Source organism: Cylas formicarius, unplaced genomic scaffold, assembly GCF_029955315.1.
Source record: "Cylas formicarius isolate icCylForm1 unplaced genomic scaffold, icCylForm1.1 PGA_scaffold_10__41_contigs__length_53128322, whole genome shotgun sequence".
Classification (NCBI taxonomy): Eukaryota; Metazoa; Arthropoda; class Insecta; order Coleoptera; family Brentidae; genus Cylas; species Cylas formicarius.
In genome coordinates, this window is record NW_026844214.1 from 13,661,345 (window position 1) to 13,676,910 (window position 15,566).

At 33.6% G+C, this 15,566-nt stretch overlaps 1 protein-coding gene across 2 annotated transcripts; it reads right to left on the bottom strand.

The window, feature by feature from the left end:
- Positions 1–358: 358 nt before the first annotated feature.
- LOC132708422 (zinc finger protein PLAG1-like) lies at positions 359–15,123 on the bottom strand. Of its 2 annotated transcripts, XM_060680764.1 has the most exons (5): positions 14,808–15,123; positions 13,655–14,133; positions 9,890–10,656; positions 5,065–5,483; positions 359–2,560 (listed from the first exon to the last, which is right to left on the bottom strand). In XM_060680764.1, the coding sequence occupies exons 2-4, from the start codon at positions 14,105–14,107 to the stop codon at positions 5,081–5,083; spliced, it is 1,623 nt and encodes a 540-aa protein (XP_060536747.1). In that variant the 5' UTR covers positions 14,108–14,133; positions 14,808–15,123; the 3' UTR covers positions 359–2,560; positions 5,065–5,080. The 2 variants fall into 2 exon arrangements, with proteins under 2 accessions (XP_060536747.1, XP_060536746.1); XM_060680763.1 differs by having other exon boundaries at positions 359–5,483.
- Between the last annotated feature and the right edge of the window lie 443 nt (positions 15,124–15,566).

Here is a 15,566-nt window from a genome sequence, read left to right on the forward strand (position 1 = left end):
TTTGTTGAGAATCTTACTATCTAAATACTCATGTAACGAATTGCAGCAACTCGCATGGTCAAATTGCAGGATAATTAAGGATGTCAAATGCGGCTTAAATTAAAATGAAATACAAGCGCCCAATTCTCGAGCCATTTGAAGGGTTGGACGGTTGGTTGGCTGAACCAGCTTTAGCGGTTCCAAGTAAGTGAAACAATTAATTATATAAATAATACTATATTCATTATTTGTACAAAAATATATGTAAATATTTAAAACAACTATATTATATACATAACCATTATACTAACCTAAAAATATATATTACAATATAAAAACTATATATGTACAATATATAATTTTTACTCTTATACACCTATGACTAGCTGATTGTACAGCAATGAACTGTTATAAAATGAGGTAGATTCATATCATCAGAATTACGGCCCTGGAAGTCTTTTCCGCGGGAAGAACAATATAGTTCAGATATCACATGGTAAAAATTATTACAATCTGAACTATTATTACATGGCGCTTATTAGTAGAATAAATTCTCTAACGGACGATTGGACATGTACCCAATTTATTGCCAAACGAATAAATAACGATTAGTAACTGTGAGACCTACGTGACTTAAAACTTCGTCATCGGTCCGCAGTTAAATACACCACTATTATTCTCTTCTTTGTTTCATTTGCCATCATGATTTTTCTCGAAGGTGCCTAGAGTAAGACTTTTTGTATTTTCTAATCCACTCTAATTACTAATGAATAAACAAACAAATGCAGGCCGATAAGAGAAATAGAATTAATCAGCTGTATTCACAACTAATTCCAGCCTATGACTATTAATCTGGGCACTTATTATCGAAATTTTAAGGCAACATTTCTAGCAAAAAATCTTTGTTCGCTTTCATAATCTTAAATATTTTTTTTTAGTAAAAATAAATATAAGAAAATAATTATAGTATTATTAGATTCGCACCACCGTGAAATTCCGCTTCTTTAAAGTATTAATTAATTAGGTATAAATATTCAGTAGTGTGAACAAGTTTTAAGTTCAATAATATGTGGTTATCACTCGTATAACACCTAAAGTGAATTACAAACAAAAAAATGGCATATTATCAAAAGTGTTTGTCGGTATGTTTGCTACACCCTTGCCGTCCAGTGGCGAATAATTGTTTCTTTATCACCGTAATAACCCTAACATACGGTGAAATTTTCAATTTATTATAAAGAAAAACTGATGTGTGTATAAACATAAAATTGCTAATTTTTAGTTCGCCGGTCGCGTCGTCTTGTGTGCTGGTTTATTTCGTTCTCGAAGTAGCTAAATACAATAAGTGGTTAACACCTTATACAAAGAATATTTTAGGAGAGATTCAAAAAGCTACGAATGTAACAGCGTTGTCCATAAAGTATAAAATAGTGAAATCTACTATATCTGCCATTAAAAATAAAAACAAATAAAATAATAAAAGCTATTACCCAAAATTTGAAGCCAAATAAATTTCAGAAACACACTTTGGTAAAAGCTGAAAATCCTACACTAGAAAGCATGTTATATAAATGATTCCTTAAGGGGAACGAGAATTTTAACGCAAGCGATGAATGGTTTCAAAAATTTCAATGAAGATTTGGACTTTTTAAGGGAAAATTCTCATCACAGTCTAAATTTCAGCCAAATTCACAATGCGGACGAAACTGGATTGTATTATAAACTTGTACCTGATAAAAGCTATGTTTCACTTTCCGAAAACACTGCGCCAGTTCCAAAATTAGGCAAACAGCGAATAACGGTTCTAGAATCTGTAAATGCATTAGGCTTACTCAAAGTAACACCTTTGGTAATTACAAAAGCTAAATCACCGAGATGTATCAAAGATTTTGACAGTCCATTAGTACACAATAACTCCAAAAATAGATGATGAAGGCGATTTTTAAAGATTGGTTCTTTAAAAACTGTGGTGAATGATCAAAAGCGTACTGGTATAAATTACGTACATACATATCTACTATACATACATACTATATATTTCTAGAAAACAAAACATATTGTTTGTAGGTCCAGGCATTCCTATGAAAAAAACCTTTTCCAGAAAAGGCTACCTTCATTTGAGATATTGCGCCTTCACATCCACCGTCAAAAAATAATAAAAACCGATGACGGTGCCATATTTTATTTTTTTATTTAACATTTAGATCAGAATTTTTAACATTTAGATCAGAATGTGTTACAACTCACTAAGCAATATTATATAAAAAGTTTTATCTTAACCAAAGGTCAAGATAGAAAATTTCCTTAAAAGATGCAGTCAAATAACCTAGCAACACCTGGAACCGTCAACAATTTAAAAATATTGGCATATCTATGGGAAGAACACTGATTAATTCATGCAAAAGGTGTAGCGCAAAATTCTACAAACTTTTTTGCTTACCCCAGTTATAGGCTCTAGGATGTATATAGTGGCAAAGATGTTGAGAATTGGAATAAATACGTCATTATTTAGACCGACTTGGAAAACGATGTTGATAACGATGAGGATGAAAACATGAACTACGAAGTTGTAGAGATAGAGCTGAAAAATAACGCAAGCGGTCAATCAAGCAATGAGCTTAGTTTTTCAATAGGGTAAATAGAACCACATCAATGTCAGTGAAATAATAGCTTTGAAACATTTACATGAAAGACCTGTGGCAGCTAATTTAAATGTGTATTATGAATAGTTATATTAGAATAGTATTGTAAATATCCCCTTTAATATGAACTCGATAAAAAATGTTGTGTTCACATTAACGCCAGTAAAATGCATTCAATACTTAACTCACATTCTGCACTTATAATTTCTGACCGCACTCACTTTTACTTTTCGCGAGTCAATAAGATAAACCTGATCCACAAAGTTGTATATTTTTTTTATTTTTTAGGAGCGGTTTTGGACGGATGAAACTTTATTATTATTTTTATTTCTAAAGACATAAAAACTTATTGAAGTTGCTATGAAACCGACACTAAGGCACCTTTCTGATTATTTTTAAATAATCGTCAACCCAAAATGGAGTACATGTCGAATTCGCAAATAAAACATAAGTATTGCCGATTTCCGATTACACCCCCTTGAATAAAATTATTTCGCAAAATCGGCGCTTAAAAAAGTTTAATTTGTACTGCTTAACAACACGGAAACACGAATTAAGTGCGCTGGGGCTTAGTATCATTCGCATAGATTTTCATCATATTTTAAACAGTAGGTTTTTCGCTTTTAAAAAATTACTACTACAAACGCTTTAAAACCATAGAGAATATGCATTTTGATTAAAAAAAATCCGTCTTTAAAGAAACTTTTGAGTTTCGAAAAATATTACAAAAAACGGTTATCTATAGGGACAGACGAAACCTTTGGTGTTACATTTTAGTTTTTAATAATAAAGGTCGATCGATCGTTTTTAATATAAGCTTGGCGACACCTATCTTATTTTAAAAATTATACAAGAAATATTCTCCGCTTCCAGCCGAAAATTGTGCAAACAAAATAATCAAGAAAATTATCGCTTATCGCGCGGGCAAATAAATATCTGTTAAGGCGTGCACTTTAGCCTAAGGGAAAAAAGAAAAACAATGACCGCAATAATCCTACGTCATTCAAATATATCGACAACCAACTCAACAACGAATTATTACGCCAACAAACTTCGGTATTACAACAGCAAATAAACATTAACAAATTTGGTTTTTTTGTCAACAATAACAAGTTTTGATTAATTTATCATAAAACATAATTATATCGCTTTTAACTGCGTGTATTGCATATAACTCAAACATCTGTAGCTCTGTAACAGGTGGTCCGTTTATTATTTGATCACACTTTATCCCACAACTTGTATTCACGTATACTTTTAAATGATTATAATGTTATATCTACAGGACGTTTGTATTTTCCTTGACAACCAGCAACTTTTTAACATATCTCATATATGTTAAATATTTGGGGTTAATCTCCGTAACTCAATACACAGTAAAAATCTGAATGAAAAAATCATTAAGTGATTTTTTTTTATGTAACACCCCATTTTGTAATGTCATATTTGGCGTTCGAAAAAAGGGTGACTTTATACAAGGATTCTTACAATTGTAGATTTCAAAATATAAACTTTTGCATAGTAAAAATGCTACACGGATATTCATTTGACAAGAAGACAACAGTGAAGCATGGCAGAAACAAACAAACAAGCACTGCAGAAATTGCGCCTACTCTTTAGTGCGGAATAATTAAGTTATTAACACGAAACTTTTTAAGTTGGTTTAACTTCCAAAAACGGAAAAAAATTAACAAAAAAATGTCGACATTTCTTGAAAAATAAATTCATATACACAGAAACCTACAAGGAACAGTGTTTTAAACGAATAATAGAAAATTTTAACAATTTTAGGACCCGTTAGACAGTAAATAGGAATCTTTTTAAACTTTTAATTACGAATAAATCTACAATTTTTTAAAATAGGCGACCTTATACAAAGTCACCCTTTTTTAAAATGCGAAATGCAATTGGAAAAAAATGTGTTTACATTAAACAATACAAAAATGAGGTGTTTCCAATTGAAAAAAATACTTTTAACCTGTATTTATTTATTTTTAAAATAACAACCCATAGGGAAATCTATACATACGTCACTTTTGACACAAAATTCAAAATATGCCAGAAACGGTAAGACTGAGTTAATATACGATATATATCTAGAAGTTTCTGAGGAATTCAAAAATTATTTAATATGCACGGTGTATACACTCTGTATATATAAGGATATATTATTTTAAAAGTATAAATGAATCCAAACATCTTTTGTCTTAAAGTTTTTTGTAACGTTTTTTGAAGATCCTATATTAAACGGTCTACCCTGTACCTACTTTTTTGTATCTACAATGTTCAAATTTGTTTCGGGTTCAATGTGAGGCACGAAAAACTCGACGCCTCAACTCGAAACGGTAACAAAAATACATTCTTAATTTCCGAAAGCACCCCAAACCTAATTCAACCCCTCGAATTGCACAGTGAACCGCGATCGACGAAATCTCGCACATACCGTGGCCAGGTGGGTGCTAAGGGGGTGGTGGTGGCTGAAACGTCTGACTGAAGCCCGGCAGAGGCCTCTTGCTTTCTTCCGTTGGCCGCAGAAACTCGAACATATGCGCGTCTATCGCCGGACCGACGTCGGCATCGGCGTCCAAGGGCGTCGCGCCGCTGGTCGACGGGGTTTGGTCAATGTCTTTGAATATCTCGCTGCACAACTCTTTCAACTCGCTCTGGGTGGACTGAGGAGAGAGGAATAGCTGTTCCTCCTCCAAAGGCGTTAGGCTCTCCTCTTCGAATATCGTTTTGACGCCCTCGAGACCGATGTCCACTTCAGCTTTGAAGGATTCCGATTCGAGTTTGGTCGATTCCAATGGTTCCGTCTTAACTTTCGAACTCTCGCCGATCTCTTGAGACCGGTAACGTTTGTATCTACGGGATAAAACTAAATAGTTACTTCGAGAATAAGAAACAATGGAGAAAACAGCACACCGTTCGTCATCTGTTTAATAAGTGTTTTCACCAAAAAAGTACAGTGTCTCTCATAGTATATCGCGGAAGCTTTTGGCGGACTTTCCCCCAAAAAATTATTACGACTTCATACTGAATAAACCTAAGAACCAATAATTTAGCTAAAGGACAAGACAGGGGCAAGTCAGGTAAATGGCGACCATACATCGCCTTATATCCATGGCAGTGTTGAATAACCTGTTTTACCTGTGGGTTTCGAAAAAACAAATGGAATTTGAATGGACTCCTACTTTTGAGTGCAATAAATTTAATAAAAAAATTGCTAATAGTATACCTATTGCGAGTTGGAAAAATGTAAAAAATTAAAAATTAAATTTAGACGTCATTATTTGATGATTTTGATGTTTGAAAGCTGTTAGCTTATTTGTATATTTATAAGGGCCCTTATTTTTGCACTATCACTTCATTTTTTTATAGCGCTCTATATCTTTTCGTGAATATATTTGTTCCATGCTATTCATAATTGTTAAATGAATTGATTTTTATGAAATTAATTGTGATTTGGCAACACTTGATAAGATTAGATTTATCTGCAAAGCAACAGAGTTAGCGCATAAGCGTCAGTACAGCGTTGTAATCTGCTTATGCGCAGTTCGGTTGTATTGGTCGTCGTGCTACTGTGTTCGCGGCTGTGGTCTTCGTTATTGCGTATTTTTAGTGTTCTAGGACGTATAAATATGACGACATAGTGTGGACAATCCAAATAACTTTTGTTATATCTGTGATAGTTATGTCGTAGTAGTAGTACAATAGCAAATTGCAACTTCTTTTGTGAAAAATGTAAACCACGCTTATCCTGGGCTCCTCATACTGTTCGTTTCATTTGCGTTGAAGCATTAAGAAACTGGCAAAAAGGTAGGAAGAAATGCTTTGGTGTTCCTATGATATGGCGAGAGCCTAGGAATCACAATGATGATTGCTATTTTTATTCGTATAATGTTTAAGGATTCAACAGAAAAAATAAGAAACAAATTGTGTATCCCAGTCTTGACTCTTCTATTCGACCATTTCCTCATGGACGAGATGTACCGATACCTACCGCCCCAAAAGATTAGATTTCAGAGAGCCCGAAGTGTTTAACCAGAGCGAATTAAATTATTTAATTAGAGATTTGCACCTTCCAAAGGATGCATCCGAATTGTTAGCGTCCAGACTTTCCAGATTTTACCACGAAGGACCGCTAGTGTATTGCAAAATATGAATAAATGAAATCTTTTCGGATCTATATACTTTAATCTAGATTGGAAGAGCCACATTGTACATTTTATGAAATATAGTGTTTGTACCTGCAAAAAATTCTTAGTAACTGATTGTGCATTATAATTTGGTTTGAATATCTAAGCTTCCAGTCCGACATCTTGAGATATGTCATACATCAAAATATAATCTCGAAACAATAAGAATCCTGCTTTGCCTTTTAACCGCCGAAACCTTCCTTAGTTATAGCTCTTTAATATTATCCGTTTTTTTAAAGGATGTAGGAACGTAGCTACAACACAACTGAAGGACTACGATGCAAATTGCATATAAATTTCCTACCGGAACAAGTCTGAACGGGTTCAGAAGCATTCATATATTTTACTACTTAAATAATTATTAAAACTGGTTAGTCTTCGACAATTTATCAGCTTTAGTTAGTCGACTAAACCTAATTGAAATGAAAATATTACTGATACTAATAAATTAATTGAAACTAGGGTAAAGATAACAAAACGTTGTAATGGATAATTTTGATTTTAAATCTCATTTGGGATGCTAAATAACAAATTAGCGTTTTATTTGGTTAATTTTTAATAATTAGACATTAATAACAACCCCTAAAGTGGAAATTTTTCCCAAAGTCCAACTTTTTAAGATATAAATATTGAGATACGGATTTCACTAGATTGTTGGGCCTTGACTATTTAATGACGTAAAAAAAAAACGTAATTATTCTATCGCTCTCACCACTTTCCTTGCAGAAAAATATTAGTGAGCAAATGTGAAATATGCAATTACAATCTCACTTTTCGGTTGTTGTCTATTTATTTGTTATTGAAAGAAATGTGCTAGTTTTTACAAAAACTAGATAAAGTTTGGAATTAAACTAAATATGGCTTTTAAAATTGTGCAAAGAAGAGAACAGAGATAACAGCACCGTCTTGGATGGTAGTTCCAAGCGCATGGGAGTCTCATATCTGTGTAATATTTATTAGGTGCTTTAGGATTTATAAAGGTTTTTACAGAATGAGTTATAAAAATCTAATAGTAAGTATTATAATAAGGTTTCTAAGAACGGTATAAAACCTGTTTAAAAAGCCTGAAGTAACCGAAATGTTTTGGAAGTAATGTTAGAAAGTTTTAAGTGTTTTAGTATTTAATGGAAGTCTTACAAAACCCCAAAAGGCCCCAAAGGATCCCAAATTAACTTCAAATGATCATATTTTCAAAAAAGTAAGACATTAATTAGAAATGCAAAAAAAATAGTTATAATGAGGTCTGAAAATTATATATAGCCTTTTTATACTAATTACATACAGATGATTATAAAAATTCAAAAGAAATTTCCTAAATTTTCTTGAGAACCTGATACTTACGTCACCAAGTTAGAATGTTATGTTAACGAATGTTAAAACTTCATAACTGAAGGAGTCATGACTCAGTGCTTATATTTTTTAAATGATTAGTAATCTACTCTTTGAGCCTTTGCAACATTGACTTTAGTATAATTAAGTGTCCTAAATAAAACATGTTTAAATGGCTACAGGATTTTTACCGTTAAAAGAACACCTACATGTAATGACCAGTTGCAATCCCAGTCATTTCAATAGTTACATCTTATCATCAATACCAAAGTAAAATAGTAATACAAAAGCATGGTTTGCAAAATTGTTACAACATCTATTTCACACTTTCACCTATTTCTTTGATTGACCGACTTCGTGTATCAGATGGAGTAACTTTTTCGGCATATTGCAACTTGTTCCTGGGTAATCAGTTGTTAAGTTAAACTAAAAAATAAATTATTTTTGCTATTTACAAAACTTCTGGATTCCTCCTACGCCATCATCCCCTGTTTAGATATTGTTTGAGGGGAGCGGAGCTAAAGGGGGGCAGGGATGAGCATTGTCTCCGATTATTGATTCCTATATTGGGTGAAAGGTTAAGACCTGAGACCTGAGTCGCGGTTAAGATTGTTTGATTGCTTATAGATTTCTACAGATCCTCGGATATTTTGTTGGTAAAAGAATTGATTACATACAAGGATTTTGTGGACCAAATATCCAGTTTCTTGACTGTGTGTTCAGGGACTGAAGAGTTTATTTGTCCTAGTCTTAAGGTACATTCATGTTCTTTGAGCCTAGTTGATATTTTTCGTCTGTAAACTCCTGGTATCTCAAACGGCATTTTATCTTTGACTGATTGAAGATATTAAGAGATTTTTGGACAAATGGTAAATCTGGTTTTATATTTCTTAAGAACTCTTGATTAGTGGTCAGTGGGGGTCAGGAAGGAAAAGCAGTGGCAAGTGTAGGGTTGCTTTCGGACTCATTCTCACAATCTTCCTTACATTCAAAACATGACTTACCACATATTAAAAGTTCTTAACAAATATAACGTCAATAACGCCAAAACACATCTTCCATCCGACAAAGACAAAATTCCATTTGAGATAGCAAGAGGTAACAGCATTCTATGCATATGCGGCAAAGACTACATTAGAGAGACAGGATGAAAGATATCAACTAGGCTCAATGAGCATGACTTAAAACTAAGACAAACAAACTCACCAACAGTTGCCGAACACAATCACGAAACTGAAGATTAAATTTTATTCGATAAAACTAAAATTTTTGGATGTAATCAATTGTTTAAACAATGAAAAATCCGAGAATCTATAGAAATCTATAAGCAACCAAACAATCTTATCCGCGACTCAGGTCTTTACCTTTCACCAATATGGGAATAAAACATCCGAGACAATGTGCATGCCCAGTCTCGTTTAGCTCCGCCCCCCTCAAACAATATATAAACAGGTACAGAGTAGATTGCGAGCCAGTTCCAGTTAGGCTCTTAAGAGGTCAACAGGATGGCTGAGGCAGGGCTAAACATTTCTAAAAATAATTACAGTAGCCTGTGAAAATTTCTTTCAAAACTTATTTTTGCTCAATAAACATTTTTATAAGAGCTAAGGTTTCTTACAAACCCCTTATTAATATCCGTTACCTTATAAAAAAGAAAAAAAAGCAGTTAGAAGCAAGACCATGTCATACATATGAGACAAAGAATAAGAGAATTCTGGCCTGTTTAATCGTATTCTGTTGTACCTCTGCTCGAATATCGCCTCATCGCTTAGTTCCCCACTCGTCACGGTCTCCGACTTGGCACGTTCGGTCTTGACGCTAACAGTGCCGTCTGGCCCCTCCGCGTACTGCCGATTGTGCGATTTTTTAATATGCCGCACCAGGTGATCTTTTCGCCCGAACCTCTGAGGACAAAACTGACACAGGAAATCGCGCATGCCAGTGTGCACCACCAGATGGCGCCTGACATCCTTTTTCGTGAAAAACCGGCGGTCGCAGTACTCGCACACGAACTTCTTCTCGTTGGGGTTCTTCACAGTGCGACTCCCCGCGTGGATCTTCAAATGGTACATGATCTCCTCCTTGCTCGTGAAGCTCGAACTACATATCTGACAAGTGAGGTTACCTTCTTCCGCCGCGTGGACCGCCAGGTGTTTCCTATAGCTGAGCAACGAGGTATATTGCTTCTTGCAGTCGGCTTTCTCGCACTCGTACAGTTTCTTCGTCGGACTATGGATTTTGATGTGGTTTTTCAAGTGATCCTTTCTGTGGAACGTGCGCTCGCACACCGTGCAGCTGAATGGTTTCCGGTCCGAGTGGATCAAAGCGTGTCGAACGAGTTTGAACTTGGAACTGAAAGACTTTTTGCAGTCCTCGCATTTATACTGAGCGGCTCCCGCGTGAGTCTGGTAGTGTCGGTTCAACTTGTCGCCCGTGGCGAAACTCTTGTGGCATACAGGGCATGTGTGGTTTTTCTTGTGCGCGCCCTGATCCGGCTTTTTCTTTTTAACCTTAACGAAAAGAACGAGCTGTGCTATAATAAACAATAGTTTCCTTATATTCTTCGACCTTAAAATACATATAAATATTGCTTGAAATTTTGTTGGGTTTAGGTAGTTCAATAATATTAAAATTTAAAAATGAATCTATAAATATTTATACTTTACAATATACACATAAAGTAAAGATATGTATATATATGCATATAAATTATTTAATATATGTATTTTTATATATTTTAGATTCTTGAGACATTGTAGTGTTGAGTAAAAAACAAAAGTTTTATTTAATTAATTTAAGAAATGAACAACCTAAACCCAAGAATGGTCAGACATAAAATAAATAGGATGCTATGGGTTGTCGCATCTTCTGGAACAGCACATCAACTTTTTTTTAATGGAGATTAAAATTACTTTTTAGAAAACTGTTATTTTGTTATTTCATACTTTAATAACGATTTATTAATATAACAAACAAAAGACGGGTTGGGTTTCTGTTGAACATTTCTTTTTTTGAAAATTTACACTAATCAATAAAAAAAATTCTTTTTAACCAGTTTCTGAGGGAGGTCTTTGGATTGAACAAAATTGAAGTGCAATCAATATATAATTATCCGTTCCATTTAAAATTTGCTCCATTGACAGGAACAATATTGTTTTTAGCACTGTTTATTAACGCATGAGGACGCATAAAATGCATAGTAGATTATAGTTTTTAAAGCCTATTGCTATTCTTCTGAAGTTTTTTTTCATTCATGGGAGGCAAATTTCCTTGAGCTCATTGAATTTATTCCATGTTCTTGCTGTAATCTTATTGAACTGTCCGTGAACACAAAAATATTTAGCACATCGTTGTTTGTATATGTATATATGAAGTTGAACTAAAAATTGCATTATTTTCGTCTACTGTTTTTAACGCCAAAACGGTTCAAGATAGGTATGGTAGGTTATAAGACTTTTAGATCAAGATGAATCATTCTTTATATTGCTGCAATAAAATATTTAAAATTCAGATTTAAAATTTATAAATTTTGCAAAATTTGCAAAATTTTTCTGTATAAAATAATCTAAATATTATACTGTAATATGACACATCACCATCCCATAAGCCATAAAAAACATTTCAGATTTTTACCTAAAATTGTTGAAAGAGAGATAATTACCTCCATAGTTGATGCTTTTCGCAAAATTTTCAACATATGTTACCTGGAAATTTTCAGAATTTTTGATGGAATCCAAAAATGTTATAAGACCTACGGCATTCCATTTAAACAAAATGAAATGGGTATCAGCGCTATAATACCTCAAATATATTAACAATGGAGATCTTAGGTCCATATGGCTGCAAACTAATTTTTAAACGCCTCTTTTTCCATTCTCCATATACCCTTTATTAACAAGGTACAAACGTGGACTGAAAGAAGACGCATCATACGAAAATATCTAAAACCTGCCTGACACCAACCAAAACTAACAATTTTGATACCGCTTCTACTATGAAAAATGTTGACAGGATGGCAGTTGAGTAAAATGTTTATGGTATTTCTTAATTTGAGATTAAAAAAATAGATTCAGGCAATATAACTGTAACAAAAATATAGGGAGAAGTAAAACAGAAACTTATGCGCATGCCACAACATTTTTATGGCGCAATACTAAACGTTTAGAAACCATATAGGAAATATAAGAAATTTGGTGTCAAAAAATTGACCTAAAACTGTGCAATCAATCAAGTCAATACTAAGCTATAGATATATTAAGTATCAGTATAATTGACATTACATTAAACAGAAAAGTTATTATTTTATAAATATATAATTTGGATATAGATCAGATAAGCGTTAGGAGACTTATTATATATTTAGTAATAAAAAGTGACAAAATTATAACGGTAAAATAAAAAAAAGGGTTTCTTGAAACATAATTCAAACATTATTACCTATAGTTGTCTTAGAAAGTTATTACAAAAAGTTAAGATCCTAAACAGAGAGATTCGATCATAAAATAAATGTTTAAATTATATCCTAAACTGGCCGAGTTTTTAACAACGAACAACTTTTCTCAGAATACTTTATTCAATTTGGTTCAGAATTTTGATTAATAACAAATGACACAATTGTGAGATTCACTGACTAACACACAACCTCTATTTTTTTATTTTTATCTTTTACTTTTACGAGTGATTAACAAACTTCTGAATGCTTCTAAGCAGCTCAATAAAGAATGCCAAGATCCAGCTACTTATATTAGTTCTTTCTCCATTTTACAAGATAGGATCTCTTGGTGTAAATGCTTGAAAGAATTTCCTATTTGTCAAGTAGAGTTTTTCTGTTTCTGTCAAAATAGAAGTCTATCTTAAACTTACTTGAATCACAAAATCATCCATGCTTAGCGTAGAATGAACAATAATAATATTCAAGACATGCCACAACTGTATTGACTAAACAATAGACACAGAGTTGGCATGATGCCATTGCTAACCAAGTGGCGATTTTATTGTTGTAAAAAATAACCATCACATGTTATACATTTTTAAAATCATTGTAAAAGGACCTTTCCTTTCACGAAATAATATAAACAACTTCCAATTAAAAAATATATAACTATAATATACTCTGCTCTTTTGATTAACTTGTATATAAATAGGTATGTCATATTAAATCTACACAATAACAGTACAACTTTTATATTAAACTTTTTTGCTAAAATGTAAAACACTAAGTTAGAGGGGGGGTAACATTTACTATGGATCACCCCTGTACATCAGAAAAGAGAAAAAATATAAGCAAATAAAAAAGCGTTTATTATAAGTAAAACATAATTTAAAAAGAATACATCTTTAATAACCAACAATACATGTTACGACTGTAACTCGGAATTATCTAACTTCAAATCACACATACCCGTTTCTTACAAAAATATTTTGGATAGTCATATGCATAGTATTATGAAATTTAAAATAACTGATATGGAGAGCATGACTTCAGTTACACATGGTTGCATGACATACCTTCCCGGCGCTCAGAGGCGGCTTATTCTTGATCATCTGAAGTCCTGAAGGACCCGGCTGATCAATGCTATGGAATGTTACTGGAACTGGTGGTGACTGTGACTCTGTGATTGTATACAATGGCTGAAGGTGTTCCGCAAGACCAGGATAAAATTTTGACTGAGTAAAATAATCTTCGATTGAAGCTTGTTCTAGGCCCTGTTGTTGGAAAATTTCTGGCTTGGACAACACTGGCGGAACGATACCACTTGGAGTGGTCGTTAGCACATGAAGCTGTGGCAGCTGAGTGACAACACCCATTTCTACTATGGAGCGTGCTGTTGTTTGCTGCTGGGAGGTTGATGGCACTTCTGCGGTGGTCGGGGGCTCTTCTGGTTCAGGTTCTGCGTGAACTGTCGACTGCGCGTCTGGCACTACCATTTCAAAATTCGTTTTATCGCCTGGTGTTCCCATGGCGATAACAATATGGACAACATCATCTGCAAGAGCTTCATTATAGCAGTAAAATAACCAAAATCTATTTAAAATAATATTTGCTCTTGCAATAGCAAAACCTAAGTACAATAAAATCCTATTACAAGTATTCGAATGTATTGTCCATTCTACAAAAATCCTTATGTCAGAAAAGAAAAAACTGTAATTTATGTATCTGTTTTTTTTTTTTTTTCTTTATTGTTCTACTGGCAAAAATAACAGATCACAACTGTAGTGGGTAAAATTGGCATATTTTTAAAGGGCACTCTAACTTTGGAAACCTCTAATATAAATTGAATACTTTCAGATGGGTAACTTTATATTCAGATAGAAGGTCAAAACAAAGAAATCAATGCCAAAGCTAATTTTGACCAAATGCACCTTCCTCCTGAATCTATAGCTGAGTTAACTTGCCAAACTAAGATCCATATTACTGTATTTCTTATATTTTTAATGACTGTAAGAAATATTTAACATCTTAACAGTTAAAGCACTGTCAATGAAGCAACAGCAGGTTTGAGTCAAATTGCATAGAAAACTACATTACCACATATGGAAGCAGCAGTCAGACAAATGTTCACATTTTTGTAAAAACGAAACGGCACGGTATTTAGGTCGCAAAGACGGATATAAAAATTTTACTTTCTTTTAGATGAATGTCAAGTCCACTTATACTTACAATACTGTTTAGTTTTCGGCAACCCTATCCGAAGTCTTCGTGAACATGGATCATCTGATTCTCACTGCGTATTGCAAAACAAACGGGAAATCGTATTTTCGCGTTATTTTATAGCACTTGAGAAAAGTTGTCTTTCTAATTCAGACTGACGGATAATGCCGTGGAATACGTCGGTGACAGCTCGCGAAATTGACACTTCCGCTAGTACAAATAGGTTCTGATCCTCAGCTAACCTTTTCGCACTTTCTTAACTAAGTTATAATTTTTTTCATATATTTAAATATCTTACTATCACCGTCACATTTCCACCTTAAACGTCAACTTGTCAAAAACATGCCGTTTATGATGGAAGCACAGTTTAAATATTCATGAAGCACAGAATACAGTTTTATATTCTTTACAACTCCCTAGATGTCCAGAAAACTCTAAATTACTTCATAGTCGACATTTTTACACTGCTTCATGCGATAATTCGGTCAATTTATTCAAATAATGATAACGACTACAACTCCTAAGACTTCCGGCATGAATCCAACCCACAATGTTGGGCAAATCAGCTAGGATCATTTGCCAATTGCGGTCACAGTGCGATACATTTTCAATGAATTTAAATGTTTGTCAGTGGACAACCATGTACTGTAATTTGTTTCCAAAAAAATTTTTAAGAACAGTTTTTGTGATTTTCCAAAGATGGATAAGTTTGCCAAGGACACTCGTCAAGAGAACGCAACTGTGATGTTGCAAAATACGCCAACCGTT

What these genes read in the sequence shown, in the direction of transcription:
- LOC132708422 (XM_060680764.1), bottom strand. Translation starts at nt 14,107, where the DNA reads ATGGGAACACCAGGCGATAAAACGAATTTTGAAATGGTAGTGCCAGAC. An exon ending in CGCCTCTGAGCGCCGGGAAG is followed by an intron (nt 10,657 to 13,654) that starts GTATGTCATGCA and finishes CTTTTCGTTAAG; the next exon opens with GTTAAAAAGAAAAAGCCGGA. An exon ending in GAGGCGATATTCGAGCAGAG is followed by an intron (nt 5,484 to 9,889) that starts GTACAACAGAAT and finishes TTTATCCCGTAG; the next exon opens with ATACAAACGTTACCGGTCTC.